Below are 19,314 nucleotides of genomic sequence, written 5' to 3'. Positions count from 1 at the left end.
TGCATTGTATTAATCTGTTACTTGCTCGCAAGGTACACAGCAATACTCCAATGTTGTCTTTTGGAAATCTGAAAACTAACCAGGGAGAGAAAATCAACACGATGCTACTGATATATTCATTCGTTGTGAGGCTCAGTAGAGGAATTTCTGTGGGGCTGAGCCGGCAATGCCATGCTCTTTTGACCTTGCCTTAGCAAATGCTCCAGAAAAAAAAGCCCCCCTCCCTCATTACACCAGGTTACCTGAGAAGGCGTTCATTTTACTTGGGTTGTTGAGAGTGAGGATTCCAATCCCATTCTCTTCTTTGCAAAGGTCGACTGATCCACCGGTCAACTGTAGGAGTTTCTTTTTTACCGCTTCTTCATGGAAACCATGGGCTGAGCTGTACAGCGATAAACTGGTTTGCTGGAGCAGTCTGCTCTTTGCTGAGACTGGTGAAGTCTTCAAAAGTGCAAGTGCCATTTCTGAAAAGACCCCGAAAGGGGGAAAGGCATCAGCCACACAGACAGTCATCCTCCCGTGGAAAAAGTACTCCTGAACCGGTGACGGATGATGGGACTTCAACTTTCAACGGATTTCAGCGAGGACAGGAATAAACGCTCTCCTTTTTCCAGAGATCCTCCTACGCTCACCCTCCGAAGAGTCAAGGAGAAGGGCTTGACTGTTTTGAATTACCATGCATCAAACGATCTGTTCCTCCATCTCATACCACCCCAGCCCTGGATCACCGCCACTGTCCGTTTCCTGCGTGTGCCCCGCAGGGCGCTACTGGGGGAAATCCAGATATCAGGGCGACCTTGTCAATCAATCAATCGTATTTATTGAGCACTCACTGTGGGCAAAGCACTGTACTAAGCGCTTGGGAAGTACAAGTGGCAACAAGTTGTCCACTTCCTTGCTTGCTTTAACTCTGACCTTTCTTCTGCCGGGCAATATTATTTCTCCATCCTTATTGACCCCAGTGTTGACTGCCCTCACCAGTTATTTCAGACACTTAACTCCCTCCCAAACCCTGCCCTCTCCCTGACTTTCCCGTCACTGTTGACGGCACTACCAACCTTCCCGTCTTACAAGCCCGCAACCTCGGTGCCGTCCTCGACTCTGCTCTCTCGTTCACCCCTCACATCCAATCCATCACCAAATTCTGCTGGTCTCACCTCCGCAACATTGCCAAGATCCACCCTTTCCTCTCCATCCAAACCGCTACCCTGCTGGTTCAGTCTCTCATCCTATTACTGCATCAGCCTCCTCTCCGATCTCCCATCCTTCTGTCTCTCCCCACTTCAATCAATACTTCACGCTGCTGCCCGGATCATCTTTGTGCAGAAACGCTCTGGGCATGTTACTCCCCTCCTCTAAAATCTCCAGTGGCTACCAATCAACCAATGCATCAGGCAGAAACTCCTCACCCCGGGCTTCAAGGCTGTCCATCACCTCGCCCCTTCCTACCTCACCTCCCCTCTCTCCTTCTCCAGCCCAGCCCGCACCCTCCGCTCCTCTGCCGCTAATCTCCTCACCATGCCTCGTTCTCGCCTGTCCCGCCGTCGACCCCCGGCCCACGTCCTCCCCCTGGCCTGGAATGCCCTCCCTCCGCACATCCGCCAAGCTAGCTCTCTTCCTCCCTTCAAGGCCCTACTGAGAGCTCACCTCCTGCAGGAGGCCTTCCCAGACTGAGCCCCCTTTTTCCTCTCCCCCTCCCCATCCCCCCGCCTTACCTCCTTCCCCTCCCCATAGTACCTGTATATGTTTGTACACATTTATTCTATTTATTTTATTTGGTTTATATGTTTTGTTTTGTTGTCTGTCTCCCCCTTCTAGATTGTGAGCTCGCTGTTGGGTAGGAACCGTCTCTATATGTTGCCAACTTGTACTTCCCAAGCGCTTAGTCCAGTGCTCTGCACACAGTAAGCGCTCAATAAATACGACTGAATGAATAAATACGATTGAATGAATGAATGAATAGGCTAGCTGGCCATGTAAGCCAAAGGCTGCTCTCTCTTTTTCCCAGTGTGTATTGCTTCATCTTCAAATGGCGTGATCTGCAACGGTTTCAACAGTTCAAGGATCAGCACTGACATGTGAATAGGCTAGCTGGCCATGTAAGCCAAGTCCTGGCTGGAGTTTGTACAGATTTGAAAATGAGGAAATCTATTCCTCAAACCAACCATTCATCTCTGTTCCAGTTCTGTATTACATAATCTCCAATTTTACTCCCAAGGGAAGGTTGGAAATTATGAGGACACTTTTTCTACTGCCTAACTTCCTTTTTCCTTTGGAAGATTCATTCAGTCGAATGTATTGAGCGCTTACTGTGTGCAGAGGCTGTACTCAGTGCTTGGGAAAGTACAATACAGCAATAAAGCGAGACAATCCCAGCCCACCGCGAGCTTAGTCCAGAGGATTCTCCCACTACTGAAGGTTTCGTTCCTCTACCCTAGCCCTGCTGGGACTGGAACCCTCTGAACCTAGAAGCAGTGAAGAAAGGGAGTGAAGGAGTGAAGGAGGAAGTAATTGGTCTTGCCCTAAATAGGGGACAGGAATTTGGGGCGAGGGAAAAAGGGGAAGGAAAAAAAAAACAGTGGGCCTTCTAGACTGAGCCCCCTCTTTTCCTCTGCTGCTCCTCCTCCCCTCCCCATCGCCCCCACTCCCTCCCTCTGCCCTACCCCCTCCCTGCCCCAAAGCACTTGTGTATATCTGTACATATTTATTGTTCTATTAATTTTATTGATGAGTCTATATCTATAATTCTGTTTATTGACATTGATTCATTCATTCATTCAATCGTATTTATTGAGCGCTTACTGTGTGCATAGCACTGTACTAAGAGCTTGGGAAGTACAAGTTGGGAACATATAGAGACAGTCCCTATCAGTCATATCAATCAATCAATCACATTTATTGAGTGCTTACTGTGTGCAGAGCACTGTACTAAGCGCTTGGGAAGTACAAGTTGGCAACATATAGAGAGAGTCCCTACCCAACAGTGGGCTCACAGTCTAAAAGGGAGAGTGGGCTCACAGTCTAGAAGGGGGAGACAGAGAACAAAACATATTAACAAAATAAAATAAATAGAATATGTACAAATAAAATAAACAGAGTAATAAATATGTATAAACATACACATATATACAGGTGCTGTGGGGAGAGGAAGGAGGTAAGGCGGGGGGCATGGGAAGGGGGAGGAGGGAGAGAGGAAGGAGGGGGCTCAGTGTGGGAAGGCCTCCAGGAAGAGGTGAGCTCTCAGTAGGGCTTTGAAGGGAGGGAGAGAGCTAGCTTGGCGGATGTGCGGAGGGAGGGCATTCCGGGCCAGGGGGAGGACGTGGGCCGGGGGTCGGTGGTGGGACAGGTGAGAACGAGGCACGGTGAGGAAATTAGTGGCAGAGGAGCGGAGGGTGCAGGCTGGGCTGGAGAAGGAGAGAAGGGAGGTGAGGTAGGAGGGGGCGAGGGGATGGAAAGCCTTGAAGCCGAAGGTGAGGAGTTTTTGCCTGATGCCGTTGATGCCTGTCTACTTACTTTGTTTTGTTTTGTCCTCTTTCTCCCCACTTCTAGACTGTGAGCCCGTTTGGTAGGGACTGTCTCTGCTGCTGAACTGTACTTTCCAAGCACTTAGTATAGTGCTCTGCACACAGTAAGCGCTCAATAATAATAATTATGGTATTTGTTAAGCACTTACTATATGCAAAGCACTGTTCTAAGCGCTGGGGTTGATACAAGGTAATTGGGTTGTCCCACGTGGGGCTCACAGTTTTAATCCCCATTTTACAGATGAGGTAACTGAGGCACAGAGAAGTGAAGTGACTTGCCCAAAGTCACACAGCTGATACGTGGCAGAGCGGGGATTAGAACCCATGACCTCTGACTCCCAAGCCCTGGCTCTTTCCACTAAGCCACGCTGCTTCTCTAAATACGACTGCATGAATGAATCTAAGTTCATTGTGGGCAGGGAACGTGCCTGCCAACTCTGTTGTGCTGCACTCTCCCACACACTTAGCACAGTGCTCTACACACAGTAAGCACTCAGGAAATACCACTGACGATGATGATGATTTGCACAGATGCCTGGGGGTGGGGTCAGTATCTTGTTAAAAAAAGTCACCAGCTGTCCCAGTTCCTGGCAGTCCTCAGTTTCAGAAAAGTTACAAATCAGACTGGGTGTTCAGCATGAGTTATCGTTTTACGTGATAATTAGGACCAAATGATAAACCAACCAGGGATGCAATGATAGAAGTTTAGGAACCCAAAAACCACGGACATTTACGGCTGGGCAGGGCAATCCCACAGAGGCACTTCCACCCTAATGGAGCGGCTTCAGAAAGGGACAGGGTGGAACGTAACTACATCCACCCTGGATGTGCTCGTTGTGGGCAGGTAATGTCACTGTTTATTATTGTTTTGTACTTTCCCAAGCGCTTAGTATAGAGCTCTGCACACCATAAGTGCTCAATAACTACGACTGAATGAATGAAGGAATGTGCCAGGACCCAATCAAATCGGAACAGTTGGAATGAGCGAGTGGATCTCAGCGGACAATTACTGCAGGGTGCCCGCACACCTCTTAACTGCGGGAACTGCACTTAAAATATATTTTTTTTTCTTATGGAAATTCGTCCTCTCCATCCCTTTGAGTCCAAGCAGATCCTACCGGCCTTTCCGTTTGGCATCTTAAACCGAAATTTACTAAATGTTTTAGGTGACACATGGAAAGCCAGTGGGCACCGTTAGGAATCATGGCGTCCCACTGGGTCAAAAGTAGATTTACTTACTACTTACTTACTACTTACATCCACGCTAGGATGGGTGCCAAAGGGGCTAGAGCCACGCCGCCACTGCCAATGCCCCCTCTATGCCCTCCCGGGACAGACTCTGATCCACTCGGGAAATCCCTGGGAGACAGAGTAATCGGGTCTCAATGGAACTGTTTGAACTCCAAGGAAGGGAAGGGGCAAAACTTTCACTAGTTTCCTTTTAGGCAAAGTGGGTTCTCCTAGTCTCCTTCCATCAGCCTTAAGGCAAAGAATGATATGATATTTTTCCTTCTCCTTCCCTCCCACACACCTATTTTCTGGTCCTGGACGGCCTCTGGCGAGGAGGCAGCGTCTCTCGGCTGGTACCCACCATCCCAGCCTTTGCCAGTCTCACTGGGTTGTTGCCTCGGCACTGTTCCGAACACCGATGTTTGCTTCTCCCCCCGGCTTATTGTCAAAGGTGGGGATGGGAAGATGTGGCCGTGGCAAACTTTCCGAGCAAAATAGAACCTTTATGGGCCTAATGAGTTTTTTCAAAGAATGAACTCAATCAAGGCCATCCCCTAAACGTTGTTTCCTGCTCGGCCGCGACTGGAGTTGTAGACCAGCTCTCCCGGCTTCCTTTCTATTGTTTCTACACAACCACTCGGGTCCAGCTGTAAAGTGAGGCTCCTGATTACAGGTAAACACCTGAGAGATGGAGGTATACCCTAATTGTCTCTTTTGAACTGGGCCACAGATTATTAACTATTACTAAGGACTAGGGTAATCATAGCTTTTCCTTTTTGTGTTTTTTTTTTCTAATAGGCAGAAACTTCAATGTCCCAAGCTGGCACAAAGTCAAACCCAGTTGATTTGGGCCAACTGGCTGCCTACCCTCCTCTTCCAGGCATTTGGGATTGGGTTTGGGGGTCGGAAGGGAGGGGGAGAGAGAAGAGGCTTAACCCGGGGTTCAGGGGTGAGGGCCCCAGTGGCCCAGAAATGAGCCCGGGACCACACCCACTGAGGTCGACTTCTCATTTTGAAAGCAGGAGTGACAAAGGAACCGGGGTTCAGGAGGTAGGGAACAAGGAGGAGATGACAGGCTTCAAAGAGCTAAAAGGACGGAAAGCCACCGTTTTGGGTCTTCTCGTTCCTGACTGGAAACTCTCAGATCTGGTGGGAAACCTGTGATGAGCGAGTCTGGGAGTGCTGACTGTCCCCTCTGCCCCTGGGGAAGGGGCACCTAAGGCCCACAGCTCAGAAGAGCACTGGGCACATGCAACTGAGCCTCTTGGATGGGGCCCGGCCCACCATGGATTCACCTGGCTTCTCTTCTGATTTAAGGTACCCACATCTGCCTCAAACGCCACAGACCAAGATCCTGCAAAGGCATGGGCAAATCAAAACCAGGGTGGGCCACATTGGGCATTTCCAGTCTACAAAGGCCCCTGGCATCGCCACCTTCCATGCCACTGAAAGCAATTCTCCCAGTCCCCTCCCCGATGTCTGTCTGAACTGCCCAAAGCAAGCCCTGTTCACTAGGTTCATTTTTTTTTTTTTTACAAGACAACTCTTCCTCGACCTTTTCATGCCACCCTTTACATGCCACTTCAGTGGCTTCAGGATTCCCATTTTTATTTTCAACAGCCCTGGACTCTGCAGCACTTCACAAAGAGCTTCCTTTCAAAGATTAAACAACAACCCTTATCGAGCCTGACCCCAAATGACCAGATCTCCATTAGCAACAAAGCTTCATTATAATTCTGATGTGTCAAGGTAATTGCCTCATTCTTCCAATTGGCCAGATTCACGTCTACTACATCTTAATATACTTCCCCAAGTGTTCAGTGCTATTCCCTACACACACTAAGTGCTCAATACTGGTTTTTACATATAGTTTATAGGCAAACTCAATCTTAGTAGAGGTATCCAGGGACTTTAAGCCCCCACCTACCCAACCCTAACCTGACAAACCATTATTTTTATAGACCAAATTCTCAACATGGGAGTTGCATTCTTGCAAAATCCTGTCTCAGAGAAAACTCACACTATAGTACCAGTCTGTTCCAACACCACGTAAATGCACAAACCGTTTCTTCTGAAACCACAACACGCCGTACCTAACAAGGCTCAAGTTGTTCAATTGAACTTTCCCAAATTCCCTATCAATGTTTTAGCCAAAATGAGAAGTAAAAACACATAGTATGGCAAAACAGCATATAATGAAAAATATTCATCATATAGCTTCGGAATAACAGATTATGAACCATGAGGTGATATTTCTCATTTTCTTTAAATCCCTATTTAACTCTCCTAGACTTGAAGATTCCAATAACTGACGATGCCACCTGAACAGTTCTACTCCCCCAACTCCACCTGTCTACCCCCACAATCACTTCATAAACAGATTCGCAGCTGAAACTCAGGAATTGTAGCTGAGTGGATCGGTAGCACGTGTCCGTAAATCTGTACATACACATACACTGTTCTGTCAAAATGCACAGTTTGGCTAGTACACAATCAGGGAACATCCTGACATTGCACGCCTCTTTGTTCTCTGTCTGCTGTGATACTGAAGGAACCATTTGTGTTCTTGGCATTAGAATAGGTGAGAAACCGGATGCAAGTTTTCCTTAGAGATATCTTCTGACAGGAACGCAACTCATTCATTCATTCAGTGGTATTTATTGAGCACTTACTGTGTGCAGAGCACTGTACTGAGCTCTTGGGGAAGTACAGTACAGCAATAAAGAGAGACCAACTAGGACATTTTAAGAGAACTGTATGTATTGCTATTCTTCATATTCAATGACAGTAATGATAAAAGACTTTATTGACGATTTGAAGACATTAAATATCCAGCAATTCCTTCTACAGAAATATTGCTTTTTGCTTCGCTGCTGCACCAGTAGTCTTGAATGTAGTTTTCTTATCTCTTTCACAACCTTTCTGCTCTCTTGCTTTACTAATTATAAAAATAATAATAATGATGGGATTTGTACAGTTATTACTATGGGCCAAGCACTGTACTAAGGACTGAGGTAGATACAAGAAAATCACATCTGACAGTCTCTGTCTCACTTGAGGCTTACAGTCTCAGCAGGAAAGAGAACAATTACTGAATCCCTACTTTACAGATGAGGAAACTAAGGCCCAGGGAAGCGACATACCCAAGGTCACAGAACAGGCAAGTGGCAGAGCCAGGATTAGAACCTAGGTCCTCTGACTTCTGGGGTTGTGCTCTTTCCACTGGTTCTGTACAGCTACTCTCTTCCTGGTAACTTCTACCTGTACTTTTTTTTGTTATTTTTGTTAATGGCATTTGTTAAATGCTTACTATGTGCCCGGCACTCTACTAAGTGCTGGGGTAGACACAAACTAATCAGGGTGGACTCAATCTATGTCCCACATGGGCCTCACAGTTTTAATCCCCATTTTACAGATGAGGTAACTGAGGCACAGAGAAGTGAAGTGATTTACTCAAGGTCACACAGCACACAAGTGGCAGTCAGGATTAGAACCCGGGTTCTTCTCACTCCTAACTCACAGGTTTGTGCTCAATCCATCAGGCCATGCTGCTTCTCACGGATTTGATTATTCACTTTTTACAAATGTTTACTCTTCCAGTCAACTATTATACATTTTTCAGTTTATGTTTGCTTGCCTTCCCTATTAGACTACTAATGTTTCAAAGAAGAAATCACTTTTTTTTCCACTTCTCTTGTGGGCAGGGATTGTGTCTGCCAACTCTTGTTGTACTGCACTCTCCCAAGTGCTTAGTACAGTGTTCTGCACACAGAAAGTGGTCAATAAATCCCATTATTCGATTGTACTCTCCCAAGCACTCAGTACAGTGCTCTGCACACAGAGTAAGCGCTCAACAAATGCCACAGATTGATTAATCTCTATTTCCCCTTTCCCCCCATAAACACCTACCATATGTCAGTCTGCTGCTTGTCCGGATCCCTGCTAGGGCTGTACTACTTTCATTCAGTCAATTGTATTTATTGAGCACTTACTATGTGCAAAGCGCTGTACTAAGTGCTTGGGAGAGTAAAACACTACTTGCAGAATGTCATAGGTCAGTTGAAAACCATCACCGCTGATAACTGTGCCCCAGCAGCCATTCCCCTTCTTGCAGGACCTAGATTAGAACCCAGGTCTCCTGACTCCCAGAACGGTAAGTACAGCTAATCTTTTTTTTTAATTAAAAAAAAAAGGATAGGTCCTACCCCATTATGAAAACTACATTCATTCAGTCATCCATTCAATCAATTGTATTTATTGAGCGTTTACTGTGTGCAGAGCACTGTACTAAGTGCTTGGGAAGTACAAGTTGGCAACATATAGAGACAGTCCCTACCCAACAGCGGGTTCACAGTCTAGAAGGGGGAGACAGACAACAAAACAAAACATATTAACAAAATAAATTAAATAGAATATGTACACATAAAATAAATAGAGTAATAAATACGTACAAACATATATACATATACACAGGTGCTGTGGGGAGGGGAAGGAGGTAAGGCGGGGGGGGATGGGGAGGGGGAGGAGGGAGAGAGGAAGGAGGGGGCTCAGTCTGGGAAGGCCTCCTGGAGGAGGTGAGCTCTCAGTAGGGCCTTGAAGGGAGGAAGAGAGCTAGCTTGGCGGAGGGGCAGAGGGAGGGCATTCCAGGCCATGGGGATGCCGTGGGCCGGGGGTCAACGGCGGGACAGGCGAGAATGAGGCACAGCGAGGAGATTAGCGGCAGAGGAGCGGAGGGTGCGGGCTGGGCTGTAGAAGGAAAGAAGGGAGGTGAGGTAGGAGGGGGCGAGGTGATGGACAGCCTTGAAACCGAGGGTGAGGAGTTTTTGCCTGATGCGCAGGTTGATTGGTAGCCACTGGAGATTTTTGAGGAGGGGAGTAACATGCCCAGAGCGTTTCTGCACAAAGACGATCCGAGCAGCAGCATGAAGTATGCATTGAAGTGGGGAGAGACAGGAGGATGGGAGATCGGAGGGGAGCCTGATGCAGTAATCCAGTCGGGATAGGATGAGATTGAACCAGCAAGGTAGTGGTTTGGATGGAGAGGAAAGGGTGGATCTTGGTGATGTTGCGGAGGTGAGACCAGCAGGTTTTGGTGATGGATTGGATGTGAGGGGTGAACAAGAGAGCGGAGTCGAGGATGACACCCAGGTTGCGGGCTTGTGAGACAGGAAGGATGGCAGTGTCGTCAACAGTGATGGGAAAGTCAGGGAGAGGGCAGGGTTTGGGAGGGAAGATAAGGAGTTCAGTCTTGGACATGTTGAGTTTTAGATGGCGGGCAGACATCCAGATGGAGATGTCCTGAAGGCAGGAGGAGATGTGAGCCTGGAGGGAGGGAGAGAGAGCAGGGGCAGAGATGTAGATTTGGGTGTCATCAGCCTAGAGATGATAGTTGAAGCCGTGGGAGCGAATGAGTTCACCAAGGGAGTGAGTGTAGATAGAGAACAAAAGGGGACCAAGAACTGACCCTTGAGGACCTCCCACAGTATTGGGATGGGAGGGGGAGGAGGAGCCTGCAAAAGAGACTGAGAATGAATGGCCGGAGAGATAAGAGGAGAAGCAGGAGAGGACGGAGTCTGTGAAGTCAAGGTTGGATAGTGTGTTGAAGAGAAGGGGGTGGTCCACAGTGTCAAAGGCAGCTGAGAGGTCGAGGTGGATTAGGATAGAATATGAGCCGTTGGATTTGGCAAGCAGGAGGTCATTGGTGACCTTTGAGAGGGCAGTTTCCGTGGAATGTAGGGGACGGAAGCCAGATTGGAGGGGGTGGAGGAGAGGGTTGGCGTTGAGGAATTCGAGGCAGCGTGTGTAGACAACTCATTCAAGGAGTTTGGAAAGAAATGGTAGGAGGGAGATAGAGCGATAACTAGAAGGTGAGGTGGGGTCAAGAGAGGGTTTTTTTTAGGATGGGAGAGACGTGGGCATGTTTGAAGGCAGAGGGGAAGGAATCAGTGGAGGGTGAGCGGTTGAAAATGGAAGTTAAGGAGGGGAGAAGGGACAGAGCGAGAGATCTCATAAGATGAGAGGCAATGGGGTAAGAAGCACAGGTGGCCGGAGTAGCACTTGAGAGGAAGGAGGAGATCTCCTCTGAGGATACTGCTGGGAAGGATGGGAGACGAGCGGAGAGCGTTGAGAGCCAGGGGGTTGGAGAAGGCGGGGGAGTGACTTTGGGGAGCTCAGACCTGATGGATTTAATTTTATTAATGAAGTAGCAGGCCAGATCGTTGGGGGTGAGGGAAGGAGGAGGGGGAGGAACCGGGGGCCTGAGAAGGGAGTTAAATGTACAGAAGAGCTGACAGAGATGATGGGCATGAATGTCAATAAGAGACACAGAAATTGAAACACTGGCTGAACTATAAAAGGACTGAAATGGGGTTTATTTCTTCCCTATTTATCTTTGGGACTTTCTAGATAGCTTAGACATGCCAGAGCTTTCTGATTAGTGATGCCTGCTGTGTGAGTTTGGACAAGTCACTTATCCTACCTCAGTTTTCTCATCTACAAAATGGGGATCCAATACCCATCCCATTCTCCCTTCTACTTAGACTGTGAGCCCCATGTGGGACAGGGACTGTATCTGACCTGATTTACTTTAAGTCTACCCCAGCTCTTAAAATGATGCTTGTGGGGCAGAGAATGTGTCCACCAACTCTGTTGTAATGTACCAGCCAAGCACTTAACACGGTGCTCTGCACACGGTAAGGGCTCAGTAAGTACCACTGATTGACACAAATTAAGTGCAACTTCAACTATCATCTCTATGCAGATGACACCCAAATCTACATCTCCACCCCTGTTCTCTCTCCCTCCCTCCAGGCTCGTATCTCCTCCTGCCTTCAAGACATCTCCATCTGGATGTCTGCTCGCCATCTAAAACTCAATATGTCCAAGACTGAACTCCTTATCTTCCCTCCCAAACCCTGCCCTCTCCCTGACTTTCCCGTCACTGTAGACGGCACTACCATCCTTCCCGTCTCACAAGCCCGCAACCTTGGTGTCGTCCTCGACCCCGCTCTCTCATTCACCCCACACATCCATCACCTGCCGGTCTCACCTCCACAACATCGCCAAGATCCGCCCTTTCCTTTCCATCCAAACCGCTACCTTGCTGGTTCAATCTCTCATTCTATCCCGACTGGATTACTGCATCAGCCTCCTCTCTGAGCTCCCATCCTCCTGTCTCTCCCCGCTTCAGTCTATACTTCACTCTGCTGCCCGGATTATCTTTGTACAGAAATGCTCTGGGCATGTCACTCCCCTCCTCAAAAATCTCCAGTGGTTGCCTATCAACATTCGTATGAAGCAAAAACTCCTATCGGCTTCAAAGCTCTCCATCACCTCGCCCCCTCCAAGCTCACCTCCCATTTTTTTTAAATGGCATTTATTAAGCACTTACTATGTGCAAAGCACTATTTTAAATGCTGGGTAGGTTACAAGGTGATCAGGTTGTCCTTGTCCCACAGGGGGCTCAAAGTCTTAATCCCCATTTTACAGATGAGGGAACTGAGGCACATAGAAGTGACTTTTTTTAATGGCATTTATGAAGCGCTATGCGCAAAGAACTGTTCTAAGCACTGAGCACTGACTTGCCCAAAGTCACACAGCTGACAATTGGAGCCGGGATTTGAACCCATGATCTCTGACTCTAGAGCCCGTGCTCTTTCCACTGAGCCACGCTGCTTCTCTGACACTTCCAAACCCCCGCCTCTGGAGCCCCTGCCTGGAGAGGTTGACGGGGCAGAGGGGGTTGGAAGAGAAACAGTCACGATGTATTTTTTCTCTCCTTCTTCAGCCCAAGCTCACCAACCCCAGGAGGCCTTCCCAAACTGACTCCCTTTTCCTCTGCTCCTCCTCCATAGCCCCTACTCTCTCCCTCTGCCTTACCCCCTTCCCCACCCCACAGCACTTGTGTATAGTTGTACATATTTATTATTCTATTTATTTTATTAATATGTGTATATATCTATAATTCTATTTATTTTGATGGTATTGATGCCTGTCTACTTGTTTTGTTGTCTGTCTCCCCCTTCTAGACTGGGAGCCCGTTGTTGGATAGGGATCGTCTCTATCTGTTGCCGAATTGTACTTTCCAAGCGTTTAGTACAGTGCTCTGCACACAATAAGTGCTCAATAAATACGACAATGAATGAATGAACAAGTGCCATAATTATTAGGATCCTTGGAATTAATGTTAAATGTATTTCCTTAGAGAACTGTTTGGCGTCAAGATAAGGTTACACTGGTCTATTCCGGCAGCCCAAACCCCTTCCACATTCCCAGGAAATCAGTTAACCCAATCCTATTTATTGAGTGCTTACTGGGTTCAGAATACTGTATTAAGTGCTTGGGAGAGTACAATAGAATTAGTAGACGTGATCCCTGCCCTCAAGGAGTTTACAACATAGTTGGGGAATCAGACACACTTCTGAAAAACTGTACAGAAGCAATGTGGCTTACTGGAAAGAGCCCAGGCTTGGGAGTCAGAGGACGTGGGTTCTAATCCCGCCTGTGCCACTTGTCTGCTGTGTGACCTTGGCCAAGCCACTTAACTTCTCTGTGCCTCAGTTACCTCATCTGTAAAATGGGGGTTAAGACTGTGAGCCCCACATGGGACAAGCTGATTACCTTGTATCTCCCCCAGTGCTTAGAACAGTGCCTGGCACATAGTAACTGCTTAACAAATACCATGATTATTATTATTATTGTTGTCACATCCTTCCTGATTTTTTTGAATTTTCCCTCTGACCCCACCTGTTCTAGGCATGAAAGCTATCATCAATGAAATCAAATCTCCTCACTCTCAGCTTCAAGGCTGTCCATCACCTCGCCCCCTCCTACCTCACCTTCCTTCTCTCCTTCTCCAGCCCAGCCCGCACACTCCACTCTTCTGCCGCTAACCTCCTCACCGGGCCTCATTCTCACCTGTCCCGCCGTTGACCCTGACCCACTTCCATCCCCTGGCCTGGAATGCCCTCCCTCCACACATCCGCCAAAGTAGCTCTCTTCCTCCCTTCAAAGCCCTCCTGAGAGCTCACCTCCTCCAGAAGGCCTTCCCAGACTGAGCCCCCCCTTTTTCCTCTGCTCCTCCTCCCTTCCCCACTACCCCCATTCCCTTTTTCCGCCCTTCCCCTCCCCACAGCACTTGTATATATTTGTACATATCTAATACTCTATTTTATTAACGATGTGTATATATCCATATTTCTATTTATCTATTCTGATGGTATGGACACCTGTCTACTTGTTTTTTGTTTTGTTGTCTGTCTCCCCCTTCTAGACTGTGAGCCGGTTGTTGGGTAGGGACCGTCTGTATCTGTTGCCAACTTGGACTTTCCAAGCGCTTAGTACAGTGCTCTGCACACAGTAGGCGCTGAATAAATACGATTGAATGAATGAAATCAGCCAGCTTAGCAGTCCAACATCTAGAAAACAAAACTCAAACAGGTCCTAAACGTACAGGTCCCCCCATTCGTGGGTTCTTACCTAAGATGAGGTGGCTTCTTCGTAGAGAAAGGCGTATCTCTTTAACCACCAGTCTGATACTGACTACAGTTGGGTCGGTACCGGGGCCACCACTTCCAAACGTCGCTGCCTTTTCGGTTCCCTCCACCTCTGATCCACACTGCCTCGGCTCAATCCTCGGCTGCCCGCAAACATGAGCGTAGTCTCCAACGGCTGCAGAGAGCAGAGAGGCAGTCAGGCGTGCAGCCTGTGCAATCAACGGATTACACTAGGTTTGCACCAACAGGCCATTTCCTAGTTTAATAATGAGAACGACGGCGTTTGTTAAGCGCTTACTATGTGTAAAGCACTGTTCTAAGCGCTGGGGAGGACACAAGGGGATCAAAGAAGCAGCGTGGCTCAGTGGAAAGGGCTTTGGAGTCAGAGGTCATGGGTTTTAATCCGGACTCCGCCAACTGTCAGCTGTGTGACTTTGGGCAAGTCACTTCACTGTCTGCCTCAGTCCCCTCATCTGTAAAATGGGGATTAAGACTGTGAGCCCCCCGTGGGACAACCTGATCACCTGGTAACCTCCCCAGTGCTTAGAACAAGTGCTTTGCACATAGTAAGCGCTTAATAAATGCCATCATTATTATTATTATTATCAGATTGTCCCACATGGGGCTCACAGTAGTTTGGGAACTGGCTGCGCCTGCCGCAAGTTAGCAACTTGGATTCATTCATTCAATCGTATTTATTGAGCGCTTACTGTGTGCAGAGCACTGTGCTAAGCGCTTGGGAAGTACAAGTTGGCAACATATAGAGACGGTCCCTACCCAACAGCAGGCTCACAGTCTAGAAGGGGGAGACAGACAACGAAACATATTAACAAAATAAAATAAATAGAATAAATATGTACTAGTAAAATCAATCAATCAATCAATCGCATTTATTGAGCGCTTACTATGTGCAGAGCACTGTACTAAGCGCTTGGGAAGTACAAATTGGCAACACATAGAGACAGTCCCTACCCAACAGTGGGCTCACAGTCTAAAAGGTGGGCTCACAGTCTAAAAGATATATATATATATAAACATATATATATATATATATGTTTGTACATATTTATTACTCTATTTTACTAGTACATATTTATATATATATATATATATATATATATATATATATACAGGTGCTGTGGGGAGGGGAAGGAGGTAAGGCGAGGAGGGGGAGAGGAAGGAGGGGACCCCCAGAGCTTAGCCCACAGGCACTTAACAAATACCCTCATTATTACATCATGCCAGTTTGGCAGGACGGGGAACTCCAGCCCTTTGTTGGGTAGGGACCATCTCTATCTGTTGCCAACTTGTACTTCCCAAGCGCTTAGTACAGTGCTCTGCATTCATTCATTCAATCATATTTATTGAGCGCTTACTGTGTGCAGAGCACTGTGCTAAGCGCTTGGGAAGTCCAAGTTGGTAACATATGGAGTCGGTCCCTACCCAACGGCGGGCTCACAGTCTAGAAGGGGGAGACAGACAACAAAGCAAAACACATTAACAAATAAAATAAATAGAATAAATATGTACAAGTAAAATAGAGTAATAAATATGTACAAACACACACACACACATATATATATACATATATATATATATGTACAGGTGCTGAGGGGAGGTGAAGGAGGTAAGGTGGGGGGGGTGGGCAACAGCGGGCTCACAGTCTAGAAGGGGGAGACAGACAACAAAACAAAACATATTAACAAAATAAAATAGAGTAAATATGTACAAGTAAAATAGAGAAATAAATATGTACAAACATATATATAAATATAACATATATATATGTACAGGTGCTGTGGGGAGGTGAAGGAGGTAAAGCTGGGGGATGGGCAACAGCGGGCTCACAGTCTAGAAGGGGGAGACAGACATCAAAACAAAACATATTTACAAAATAAAATAAATAGAATAAACATGTACAAGTAAAATAGAGTAATATATATGTACAGGTGCTGTGGGGAGGTGAAGGAGGTAAGGCGGGGGCGATGGGCAACAGCGGGCTCACGGTCTAGAAGGGGGAGACAGACAACAAAGCAAAACACATTAACAAAATAAAATAAATAGAATAAATATGTACAAGTGAAATAAATAAGTAGAGTAATAAATAGGTACAAACATATATATATATATACAGGTGCTGTGGGGAGGTGAAGAAGGTAAGGCAGGGGGATGGGCAACAGCGGGCTCACAGTCTAGAAGGGGGAGACAGAAAACAAAACAAAACATAATGACAAAATAAAATAAATAGAATAAATATATACAAGCAAAATAGAGTAATAAATACGTACAAACATATATATATATATATATGTACAGGTGCTGTGGGGAGGTGAAGGAGGTAAGGCGGGGGGGATGGGCAACAGCGGGCTCACAGTCTAGAAGGGGGAGACAGAAAACAAAACAAAACATAATGACAAAATAAAATAAATAGAATAAATATATACAAGTAAAATAGAGTAATAAATACGTACAAACATATATATATATATATATATATGTACAGGTGCTGTGGGGAGGTAAAGGAGGTAAGGCGGGGGGGATGGGCAACAGCGGGCTCACAGTCTAGAAGGGGGAGACAGACAACAAAGCAAAACACATTAATAAAATTAAATAGAATAAATATGTACAAGTAAAATAAATAAGTAATCAATAGGTACAAATATATATATATATGTACAGGTGTTGTGGGGAGGTGAAGGAGGTAAGGCGGGGGGGGATGGGCAACAGCAGGCTCACAGTCTAGAAGGGGGAGACAGACAACAAAGCAAAACACATTAACAAAATAGAATAAATATGTACAAGTAAAATACAGTAATAACTATGTACAAACATATATATATATATATATGTACAGGTGCTGTGGGGAGGTGAAGGAGGTAAGGCGGGGGGGGGGTGGGCTATTGGGTGGGGCCCGTCTCTATATGTTGCCAACTTGTACTTCCCAAGCGCTCTGCACACAGTAAGCGCTCAGTAAATACGACTGAATCATCATCATCATCAATCGTATTTATTGAGCGCTTACTGTGTGCAGAGCACTGGACTGAGCGCTTGGGAGGTCCAAGTTGGCAACCTATAGAGACAGTCCTTACCCACAGTGGGCTCATCGTCTAAAAGGAAGTCATTCATTGAATGAATGAATGAATGAATGAATGCTGGGGAGGGGGAGGAGGGGACCCCCAGGCGCTTAGCAAATACCCTGATTATTACTTCGTGCCAGCTTGGCAGGACGGGGAATTGTCCAGCCCGTTGATGGGCAGGGCCCGCCTCTACCCGTCGTCAGGGAAGCACTGTCTACAGTGCTGAGCAGCCAGTAAGCGCTCAATCAATCAATCAATCAATCAATCAATCGTATTTATTGAGCGCTTACTATGTGCAGAGCACTGTACTAAGCGCTTGGGAAGTACAAATTGGCATCACATAGAGACAGTCCCTACCCAACAGTGGGCTCACAGTCTAAAAGGGGGAGACAGAGAACAGAACCAAACATACCAACAAAATAAAATAAGTAGGATGGAAATGTACAAGTAAAGTAAATAAATAAATAGAGTGATAAATATGTACAACCATATATACATCTATACAGGTGCTGTGGGGAAGGGAAGGAGGTAAGACGGGGGGATGGAGAGGGGGACGAGGGGGAGAGGAAAGATGGGGCTCAGTCTGGGAAGGCTCAATAAATAGGATGGACTGAACGGCACGGGCTGGACCTGACGGCGGGCTAAACAAAGCCACCAAAAGGTCTTTGGATTGGCGCTCTTTTTTGATGATGGCGGTGATTTTTCGGACGTCACGGGGGAGGCCCGGGACTGGCTCCGCCATCACCACCGGGGGTGGGGCATCGCATCCGCCCTCGTCACCCCCCGCTGCCCCTTCCCCCCCGGGCCCCCCGGATGCCCACCGACCGGGCCGGCCGTGCCCTCTCCGGGAGGATGGCGACGGATTCTCTCCGGCCTGGCCTTCCTCACCGACTCCACGGCGACTCAGGCCCCCGGGGCAGCCCGGCCCGCCGAAAGGCACTCTGGGAAATGGAGGCCAACCGCCGCGGAGCACGCTGGGAGATGTTGGCCAGCCGCCGCGGAGCACGCTGGGAGATGGAGTCACCCCCACCCTCCCTTCCCTCCTTCCCCTCCCCTCAGCACCTGTATACATGGATAGGTGTTTTCCCCCTTGTATTTATTTTATTTGTACATGTTTATTCGATTTATCTTATTGTGTGAATGTTTGGTTTTGTTCTCTGCCTCCCCTTGTATTTATTTTATTGGTACATGTTTATTCTATTGATTTTGTGAATGTTTGGTTTTGTTCTCTGCCTCCCCCTTGTATTTATTTTATTGGTACAGGTTTATTCTATTGATTTTATTGTGTGAATGTTTGGATTCCCTTGTATTTATTTTATTTGTACATGTTTATTCTATTGATTTTATTTCGTGAACGTTTGGTTTTGTTGTCTGCCTCCCCCTTGTATTTATTTTATTGGTACAGGTTTATTCTATTGATTTTATTGTGTGAATGTTTGGATTCCCTTGTATTTATTTTATTTGTACATGTTTATTCTATTGATTTTATTTCGTGAACGTTTGGTTTTGTTGTCTGCCTCCCCCTTGTATTTATTTTATTGGTACAGGTTTATTCTATTGATTTTATTGTGTGAATGTTTGGATTCCCTTGTATTTATTTTATTTGTACATGTTTATTCTATTGATTTTATTTCGTGAACGTTTGGTTTTGTTGTCTGCCTCCCCCTTGTATTTATTTTATTATTTGTACATGTTTATTCTATTGATTTTATTGTGTGAATGTTTGGTTTTGTTGTCTGCCTCCCCCTTGTATTTATTTTATTGGTACATGCTTATTCTATTGATTTCATTTTGTGAATGTTTGGTTTTGTTCTCTGCCTCCCCCTTGTATTTATTTTATTTGTACAGGTTTATTCTATTGATTTTATTGTGTGAATGTTTGGTTTTGTTCTCTGCCTCCCCCTTGTATTTATTTTATTGGTACATGTTTATTCTATCGATTTTATTGTGTGAATGTTTGGTTTCCCCTGTATTTATTTTATTTGTACA

At 46.5% G+C, this 19,314-nt stretch overlaps 1 protein-coding gene across 2 annotated transcripts in view; it reads right to left on the bottom strand.

Moving 5' to 3' along the window:
- The window catches only part of ECHDC1 (ethylmalonyl-CoA decarboxylase 1), a 66,372-nt gene extending 48,144 nt beyond the window's left edge, over nt 1-18,228 (bottom strand). Inside the window, exons 1-3 of one of the 2 annotated variants that reach the window (XM_038759509.1) lie at nt 18,151-18,228; nt 14,232-14,423; nt 243-464 (exon numbers count right to left, since the gene is read on the bottom strand). In XM_038759509.1, the coding sequence (XP_038615437.1) occupies nt 243-462 (220 nt within the window). In that variant the 5' untranslated portion in view covers nt 463-464; nt 14,232-14,423; nt 18,151-18,228. Of the gene's footprint in view, nt 1-242; nt 465-14,231; nt 14,424-18,146 lie in introns of both variants that reach the window. The other variant, XM_038759518.1, reaches the window with a different exon arrangement.
- Nucleotides 18,229-19,314: the final 1,086 nt, after the last annotated feature.

The sequence above is a fragment of the Tachyglossus aculeatus genome, chromosome 2 (genome assembly GCF_015852505.1).
Source record: "Tachyglossus aculeatus isolate mTacAcu1 chromosome 2, mTacAcu1.pri, whole genome shotgun sequence".
In the NCBI taxonomy this organism is placed as follows: domain Eukaryota; kingdom Metazoa; phylum Chordata; class Mammalia; order Monotremata; family Tachyglossidae; genus Tachyglossus; species Tachyglossus aculeatus.
Note: the sequence above shows the minus strand (reverse complement) of the source record. Positions and strands in the feature narration are given on the sequence as shown.